The 9,893-nt window shown below is 39.1% G+C and overlaps 1 protein-coding gene across 1 annotated transcript; it reads left to right on the top strand.

Annotated features, from left to right (window-relative positions):
* Positions 1 to 227: 227 nt before the first annotated feature.
* Positions 228 to 9,682, top strand: LOC134818445 (DDB1- and CUL4-associated factor 15-like). Its single transcript, XM_063828008.1, has 8 exons — positions 228 to 306; positions 537 to 710; positions 950 to 1,022; positions 1,367 to 1,457; positions 1,661 to 1,855; positions 2,194 to 2,412; positions 5,146 to 5,332; positions 8,661 to 9,682. Exons 1-8 carry the CDS (start codon positions 247 to 249, stop codon positions 9,357 to 9,359), a joined length of 1,698 nt encoding a protein of 565 aa, XP_063684078.1. The 5' UTR covers positions 228 to 246; the 3' UTR covers positions 9,360 to 9,682.
* The last annotated feature ends 211 nt before the right edge of the window (positions 9,683 to 9,893 follow it).

Raw genomic sequence — 9,893 nt, 5'->3', positions numbered from 1 at the left:
AGTAAGAGTTGAATTTTAAAATGGTGACGGAATTCTCGAATGAGCAGTAACAAAATACCATTTGCAAAGTTATTGGTCTCAAATATGAATCATGGCTATGCTATAAGACCCAATGTGTCGTGTGTACTGACTTTTGCCCCCCCCCCCCCGGCCCCCAGTATTCTTTGTTGAAAACATATACAACTTTAGGAAATACAACTTAAAGAACTGTAAATGTTGTTATTTAAAATTTGTCTCTAGGTGCAAATGACCAGTAAGAATGTCAATATTGTATCCAAATTATACAACAGACAGCTTGGTGGAAGGGTTAGTCATAATTTCATTTTATCAGTAATAACTTTTATATCCTGTGCTTTTTTATCTCTTTTGTTGAATCCCTGCTAACTGATGACTGTACGTGAAATAATTGATCACAGGTATTCAAAGATAATCATGTATATTGATGATCAGATGATAATCAGATGATAATGAATAATTAATCACCTGATAATGAATAATTTATCACCTGATAATAACTATAAAACCCTTTAATCCAGGTGACTGGAGGATCAGGTCCCCCAGAGAGAGAAGTGAGGTTGTGTGAACCACGGAAACCTTGGTACTACTTCCCCTTGAAGAGCATTATAGACACCCATCAGGCTCTGCTGAAGGGACATGTACTGCTGGGGTTCCTCAAGGATGGTATTCATCTCATTTCGTATCTCTGCCAGGTAATCATTGATGTTTTAAATTATATTGTTTGCCATGTTTTTATAGAGTTCGTAATTTGTAGGTTTTTTATATGTAATTTGTAGTTTTTTTTAGAAGTAAGTGGAATTATGACACCTCGAAGCATGGTTTGAATTTTCTCTCTATGAGAGAATAAATAATTTCTTATTCTTTTCCATGGCCATGATGGTTCTGATGCCCATGGTTCTAGTTAAAGGTAACCGTTCCCAAACATCCTCAGGTAGAACCAAGTGAAGTAGATATTTTACATTCTCTTTACACTTACACTCTCTACATCTGGAGATTTGATCTCGGTAAGATTTAACTTTCGAACGTCATGCTTGTTGTGTTGTAATGAGTCAAATTCAAGTGTGTTTATATTTTACAACGTAAGAATATCTGTAATATAGTGACCTAGTCTTAATATATACGGAGAGGGTTCGGTCGGGAGGTACTATTTCACTGAGTGTATTAAGTGCTGCAGTCAACAAAAAACAAAAAGCTGGGGGATGGAATGTTTACATTTGTGCATTTAAATAGGATTTAAACGAAAGAGCACAGGCCTCTTTAAAGGCCATACTTTCAATAGATTATATCAGTTTGAGTATCTAAATTTCTAAAACCAACGTTATTTCTGAAAGATATTGTATCTCTACAGGAAGCCCATTGCAAAAGCTGTGGACGTATCCCCTGTTTGTGGGCGAGACTATCACCTCTGATTTACAATTAGTCATATGTGAAGCTGCTGAGTAAGATACTTTATAATTATACTGCTTTTAAATTGGCATGTTAATTAATTAATTAGTTAATTAATTAATTGGCATGTTCTGCTTCCGCTATAATACATATCATTACTTTTCATCATTCGTCTGAAATATGTCTATTAGAGATGAGATGTTTCGAGTGAACTGTAAAATTTTCTTAGAAAGTTCTAGAACAAGTTGCATCTCAGGAATGACAGACTAGTAGTCCACGGAGCTGAAGTGAGACTTGAAGAGATCTCAAGTTCTCGACAATGTTATGTGTCTATCTTCCCTTCCCCTGACCGTATTTTGCGTACTCAGCACGACTTACAGAGTGACGCCTACTTTGTTCACTTCAAATACGACATGCAGCCCCCTTACCCTCCCTTCTCTCCTCTGTTAAGGTAAGACATGCAGCCCCCCTACCCTCCCTTCTCTCCTCTGTTAAGGTAAGACATGCAGCCCCCTTACCCTCCCTTCTCTCCTCTGTTAAGGTAAGACATGCAGCCCCCTTACCCTCCCTTCTCTCCTCTGTTGAGGTAAGACATGCAGCCCCCTTACCCTCCCTTCTCTCCTCTGTTGAGGTAAGACATGCAGCCCCCTTACCCTCCCTTCTCTCCTCTGTTAAGGTAAGACTCGTCAGTACAGTTTTTAGGACGGTGTTATGTCGATAATCGTGCACATACATACCTCTGAATTAACAAATTTTGACTCTAACTCATATAACCCACTAAAACCTCAGCCTGAAGCTAAAAGACTCCGTGATATGCAACACGGGAGACAGTATAACAGTGATGACAGTACAAACCCACGGCGCGCAGTGCACCCCCGACAGCAACGTGGCGCTTTCAGTTCCCCCCTCTCCTGCACCAAGCAGTACTGCTAGTCACTCTAGTGAGGGAGAGTCTGATATCTCTGATATGATGCAGCCTGACAGCAAGAAAGCTAAATATGTCTGCAGGTTTGGTATTGTAATAATTCTGTTGAAGTTTTAACTGATTATTATAATCAATACGAAATTGATGGATGCTGGAGGAAATGATGTGGAAATGACTGTTGGTAGGTAATATTGCTTTGTGGCAAAATTTCGATCATCATCTTAAAACGCAGTGCATTATCGTATCCATGTTATCGTGTATTAAAGTAGATTAATCAACAAAGAAATTATCAAACGTGGACGTAGAAAATAACACAACACAGCGATTACCCGCTAAAGATTGTACTATAACAAACACTATCAAAATTACAGTCAATTTATTTACTCTTTGAAATTATTTACTCTTTGTTGCATAAAATGATAAGATTACAATTTGTTGGCCAGAACCAAGACTAGGTTTTAATAATTGTGACTAAGAAGCTACTTAAATCTAGAATATTCATGCTGTGCCTAACAAGATTGTCGACAAGGTATTTAGGTATTCAAGTTATGATGAGCTGATGTTAAATATGAAATTGACAAGTCAGTTGGTAATGGTATTAATCTGCAGTCACCTGCACCCAAAGATAATCCAGTGTAGAATCTTAAGATTGATGGTGATCATGTAGACATAAAAACGAGGTATCTCGAGGCGATCCGCTTGTGACTCGACTAGTATAAAACTTATTAAAATAATACATGAATCTATTACATTTATTGGTGTGAGACAAGTTCTACTTCTTTGTGGATGGCCGTAAAACGCCGAAACCAAACTTTTAGTCGAGTCACAAGCGCAAAAGGGTCGCCTCGAGATACGTCGTTTTTATGTCTTCATGATCACCATCAATCTTAGGTGTTTGAGTTCGTATTTCGCAGCTTTTAAGTTTAATAGCATTCTTCCCTGAGCAACATAACTGGAAATAGATTGCAAATGTAGGTACAAAGTCTTAACATATTCGACAATTAGGATTAACAAACACTGCACTTTCACAGATCCCTTTATAAGAATTTTACACATATCACCACTCGTTCAACAGCCGATGAATGACGAGACTTTAAAGTTAAGAGAAATAAGCAGCGTTATATTATCACACCTCCATGTTAAAAAATCATCTTAAATTCAGAATTAGTAGATCTTGAATTTATAAAGTCAGTCATTATAGTCTAAACATTTTATTCACCACCATTTTGACGATCAGTATGAATCATTCCAAACATCTACATGTTATTCTGAACTAATCCTGTTTATAAAATCCCGTTTTTCGATACCAAATTCTCGTCCCTACTCCAAACACACTGGTTACAAACCGGTTAATTTATTGTAGATATCATTCCCAATCAGGCGGTACCCCGGTCGGTACCACGGCCGTGGCTGGTACCACGGCCGGTACCACGACCGTGGCCGGTAACACGGCCGGTACCACACGGCCGGTACCACACGGCCGGTACCACACGGCCGGTACCACACGGCCGGTACCACACGGCCGGTACCTCGGCCGGTACCACACGGCCGGTACCTCGGCCGGTACCACGGCCTGAATGCTCTGCTAGATGTATACACTATACAGGGATGCTAGATGTATACACTATACAGTATACAATACATCCAGTACAGGTCTACTTGTGTACATTAGCTGGTAGTCTGTTACACACTGCTGGTGTGACTCATGCTGTGATCACACTAATTACTTAATTACACTAATTGTTGTAATTATATAATGACTGAAACGGTGCATTATAACTGCTATAATTACACTGTCTCTAGTAATGTATCACATGTAATAAATACAGTGAAGTAATAGTGTACTTTTCAAATGATGTTGTATTTCAGGCACTGTATTATTAGTGACTGTAAGATTGTACTAAGTTAGATCTGCGTGTGTGTGAGATAACACCTTATTTTACTGTATTATATATTGTGATACGTATAACTCTGTACTATGTGTATAATGTATTATGTGCTATGTGTATAATGTATATCTGTGTTACTGTGTTATAACATGTATTATGTATATAATAATGTATTATAATGTATCTGGGTATGATAATTATTGAAAGTTTACACTTTACACACGAAGAGAGCGTTACATAACCTCCCCAACCGTAAAGAACCACAACCAACCGGCAACCATCCAATTAAATCTTTACATAATACCACGTGACGCAATATTTCCTGAACATCACGTGACCTAGCACGTGACCTAGCACGTGTCCTAGCACGTGTCCTAGCAACCAACCATTAACCAATGGTTATGCTGTATCGGATCACGTGACTGTGGATTTGTTATCTGGTTGGTGGCTGATAACGCGCACAGTAGTGTTCAGCTAACATACGCAATTACACACGCTATGTGTAATGCAAAGGCTGCATGAAATGTACTGTGTGATATATATGATATGTAATCATTCCACTGTAATTTTAGCAACCAATTATATTGCATTATTGATATTTGCACGGTGAACATTGAACTTTTACGACTACATATCATGACATTAACTAAAGTAGTGTTTTTCATTATTATCTTGAAAACGTTCGTAAGTTCGGTGACATTTGAAGTATTTTACTTCTGATAACAAAAAAATATTCCGAAACGTCTCATGCTGCAGTCTAGAAATATTTGTTTTGTGTGTAGAACTGTAAAGGGGGGAAAACTTGGAATTTTAAGCCCAGAGGTTTTAAATGCATTGATCTCAAATTCCCACGAATCGCTCAAACGGGAGAATTTCTTTAATTAATCAAACAATTATCCTATTGCCTAATTAGTTACTCAATTTCAGCTGTCCAGCGCTGCGGAGTTCTGAACACTTATCCACCTGTGTAGTAGGAAGGATGGACACGGTCCACGTGGCCACAGAGTGTGATCTCTTCTCTCCCATCTTACAACAGAGGAGGAAACGTTTCCGGTCCAAAAGGAGACTTGCCTCGCAGTCTCCGAAAATAATGGGCGACAAGAAATCTAATCAGGTGAGAAGAACTTGTTTCATGATGTTTTGTGTGTTTGTTTGGCGAAAGAGGTCACGAAGTATACGCGACTATGGTTATGCTTCATGCTTTCTGTTGTTTTAAATTTTTTGTTCGCGTGAAACTGTTGTATATTGATGTTATGCTATACGTTATTCACTCCTCCCTACCCCACCCCACCCCTCCGCCTAATTCCTTCCCGGATCTCGTTAATTAAAGCTAACTGAAAAATGGATCGATCATCTAGTCAGATTGGACACGTGTCTACAAATTATAATTAAAGTTAGAATCAAGTTTACACAACATAATAATAATCGGGATTTGTCGGGCATGTTGGAGGAGAGTGAGGAGCTGTTGGGAAATCCTTCCGCTGCTGTTGATAAAGTTGGGTTTTGAGAACTCGTGGTTCATGCGCTGCCCCGGTCGTTTTATTTGGTGTAGTGTAGTGTTTGAAGACTGTACAAACAGATACAGAGAAAGAGACGGCTGTCGAGGAGGTTGGTATCATTATGCATGGGGTTATATTGGCAAATCTCAGCGTCTTACCCATACTAAAATATGCGCCTACTATTGAGTTAAAGACATGAAGTACAGATCTGGCGGTACCAAATGGTATAAAGAATGCCAAGTATGTGAAATATAACGAAGAGAAAGTACCGGCTCTTACCTAAAACCTAACCAGTGTTTCAGCAGCAATGACAGTGAAGTCTGATCTGTACACCTACAGTACAGTATGTACAGTATGTACAGTATGTACGGTATGTACGGTATGTACGGTATATTATGTACGGTATGTACGGTATGTACAGTATGTACAGTATGTACAGTATATACAGTATGTACAGTATGTACAGTATGTACGGTATAGTATGTACAGTATGTACAGTATGTACAGTATGTACGGTATATACAGTATGTACAGTATGTACAGTATGTACGGTATGTACGGTATGTACGGTATATTATGTACGGTATGTACGGTATGTACAGTATGTACAGTATGTACAGTATATACAGTATGTACAGTATGTACAGTATGTACGGTATAGTATGTACAGTATGTACAGTATGTACAGTATGTACGGTATGTACAGTATGTACGGTATGTACAGTATGTACAGTATGTACAGTATGTACGGTATAGTATGTACGGTATGTACAGTATGTACAGTATGTACAGTATGTACAGTATGTACAGTATGTACAGTATGTACAGTATGTACAGTATGTACGGTATAGTACATGTACAGTATGTACAGTATGTACGGTTTGTACAGTATGTACGGTATAGTATGTACTGTATGTACGGTGGCTGTGAGGGACACACTATTCTCAGAAGAGTTGGGTGAAGAACAGTGGGGCGGGAACTAGGGGAGGGAGGCTATGTGAGGACAGGGTTCTCAACTGTCGTCTTGGTGATCAAACATATCACCGAGTTCCTGGGTAAAGATGAGGAAGATACTCCAGATGGAGATGATGAGAGAAGGAGAGTTCAAAATCACGGATCTTTGTGGGGAGTGCCTCTGTAGTGACATGAACTGCAACCACAGTTATAAATGTAACAACTACTGGTCCCAGTGCAGTGTGGTATGTGGTATTACAGGAGCCTAGCAGTTATGTGAGATATGCTAAGAATGGTGCTGTCTTAGTGCTACTTGCTCTAAACACGAGGACTTTGCTCTTAACAAATATAACAGTTGTGACAGTAACTGTTCTGTCAAATTGAAAGTAATGTTGAGAGTTTGATCTTCTTTATTGTTCATCAACGCAAAGTAACCCTGATACCAGATTAACAGATTTTCAAAATCTAGAGCCTTGTGAATATTATTCAATATTTTATGGATCACTTCAGAGTTTTAATAGAAAAGAAATAGGAAGTATTCGAAAGTTGGTGTATTCCGTCAATCTGTAACAATTCCGTGATATTTGCCTGAGATTAATTCCCCCTAATCCGCCCTTGTGACGGACTTATACCCTAAACTTATGTATCTACCTCTATTTGAGGAAGGAATGTGTCAGCAAGATACTTCTAAGGGAGGTTAATATGGAGTTGTTTATGGGGTGACCGGTATCAAACATCGGATCACCTCGTAAGATTTGATTATCAGACGTATTGTCATAGTACAAGTAGGAAAGTGTCGGAGGAGCAGGCAGCGGTATGTGATTGTGACACATGATCACCGGAAGAAAACTCAAAAGTTTGGTTTTTTCGCCGACTTTTAACAAAAAGCTGGCCAAAAGTGGTATACTTGTGTGCACACGCGAAAGCTTATTTTGTTGACCATGCAACGCGAAAATTCAAAGCGCGCAACGCGCGCACGTACCGGACCATGCAATATAAGAATGCGCTTAATTTATGAAGGAGTAGGTGTTTTCCAACAAGGGGTCGTTCACATATTACGTAATCAATATTTTGGCAATTTTTACCCCCCCCCCCCCTCCGTAATCAACCGTAATCAAGACCGAACCCCCCCCTATATTACGTAATCAATGTTTGACCCCCCCATTAACAGCTATCACAACAGATTAATGAATGAAATATCAAATAATCGCAAAGCACTTACTAAACGAAAATTGGTTTAAAAAAACGAAAATGTTGGTTACATAATTAACGGAAATTGTCCAATTGGTATTTCGAAAATCGGTAAAAAATTAAAATTTTGATTACGTAATCAACGACCAAACCCCCCCCCCCCCGTAATCAACCGTAAGCATTTGAAAACCCCCCTTCGGCTGATTACGTAATATGTGAACGACCCCCAATGGGATTGAAATTTGAAATCATTTGTTGTGAAGGTTAGCTGACATTGAAAGAAATAGACAAGTCATCAGTGATGTTTTGCAGGTGCAGTCGCTCTAAATAAACAAGTCACAGATTACTGGGGACACAATGAGAGTCTCCACTCACTGTAAAATCACATGAAAATTAAATGTAGCCAGTAGAACAATTACGAATCTCCTAAATTTTAATATAAGAAAAAAAACTGAAACGGGCAGATACACAATCAAAACTTTAAATATCATCATTGTCAAGATAAAAGTCTGAAAGAAAGAGAGCTGTAAACAAAATAAATGTTGGTGTCATCCAATCGAAGTTTGCTGGTGTACTATAATATCATAAGATTAAATTTGCCTAGAAGCACAATTTAAGGTCTGTCGTGCATTCAGCCCTTTGCATATCTCCCCAGCACTAAATCATAAATCCTACACTTAAGCCACGTTTTCCCTTCCCTCAGGAGATGTCATCTTGTACACAACCCCTCCCCTTACATTCCCCAGTGTTCTCACCCCAAACCTTCTCCCCCCTGTTCTTACCCCTCTCCTTTTCCAGGTTGACTCGGTCACCACGTTCTCAACTCGAGTGTTTGGCTTGTCTCCAAGTCCAAAGGTGCTTGGCAGAACACGATACGACGCTACACAAACCTTATACCCTGTCCTAACTACCAGCCTAATCCATGGTTCTCTGCGTCCCACCTACACTTGGGTCTCCGAGCAGCCGCCTCCCCACTCTGCTCCACTCCAAGATGACTTTGTCACCGTGAAACAGGCTTCATTTGACGCGGAACTGTACATAAATAACGCAGTAGGAGAGCACAAAGCCCTGTCGGCGCGCTACCTCTCGTTACGCGACTACGACGTGAGATTATTGGAAGTTTGCCAGGGATCAAGCACAGTACTTGTTCTGATAATGGTCCTTTGTATCGCTAATCACGACACTCAGCCCCACAAAGAGGTTCTGGTATCGAGCGGTTTTATCCTTTCTTGGAACGTTAACACAGGCTCCGCTACCACTATGGAAATACTGCCTATCCACGAGTTTGCCAACAACTCGTGTTCCGCTAAACGGTGGTGTCCGGGGGCTGAATTGGCTCTGGAACTCAGAAAGAAGTGGTTTGTGCCTTGTGACTATAATAAATCAGTCAGGGCTTTCAGTAATGCGTCAGTTTTTTCAGGTCAGAGTTTAACTAAACTGCCTCATCCGTATTTGCCAGTGGCGATAATTTTAGAAACTGTTCCTGGCAGATTGTAGATTGTATATATTTTATTTTGGGCAAGGTAAAACAAAATCTTGATTAATATAGAATGCTTTCGACTATCTGATATAATTAACTTTATCAAATTTACAAGACGAAGGAAATTGTTTTATCTTGCCATAATATATAACATATTTTACATAAAGTATTGTTCTGATTTATATACCAGTTTGTTGAGTTTTTCAAATTTCAAACGTTGGACAAGTTTTGCGTACCACTTTTGAAACGTCGATACAACGGTACATTTGCTACTGAATTACTCGAGTTTTTCGTATTATTGATATATTATTGAATTCAAAATTTACATTAATAACGCCTCAATTCCTTGTATAACTACCATAATTTTAATCTTCGAATTCAAGTTGCGATTCTCTCCTCATAGTTGTGAGGTAATTGGAAATATGACTCAGAATACCCAGCGCCTCGGCTTCGATCCAGAACTTCTATCCTTTTTCTTCCTTTAGCTTTGTCTACACAATACACATATATATTCATATAATAGCGTGCGCCTTTGAAATTAAGGCCTATAA

The sequence above is a fragment of the Bolinopsis microptera genome, chromosome 7, assembly GCF_026151205.1.
Source record: "Bolinopsis microptera isolate Bmic1 chromosome 7, MBARI_Bmic_1.0, whole genome shotgun sequence".
NCBI lineage: Eukaryota > Metazoa > Ctenophora > Tentaculata > Lobata > Bolinopsidae > Bolinopsis > Bolinopsis microptera.
Note: the sequence above shows the minus strand (reverse complement) of the source record. Positions and strands in the feature narration are given on the sequence as shown.

Coding starts and splice junctions, on each gene's coding strand:
- LOC134818445 (XM_063828008.1), top strand. CDS start 247: ATGACCAGTAAGAATGTCAATATTGTATCCAAATTATACAACAGACAG. Junction 2,413..5,145: donor AAAGCTAAATATGTCTGCAG/GTTTGGTATTGT, acceptor ACTCAATTTCAG/CTGTCCAGCGCTGCGGAGTT. Junction 5,333..8,660: donor GCGACAAGAAATCTAATCAG/GTGAGAAGAACT, acceptor CTCCTTTTCCAG/GTTGACTCGGTCACCACGTT.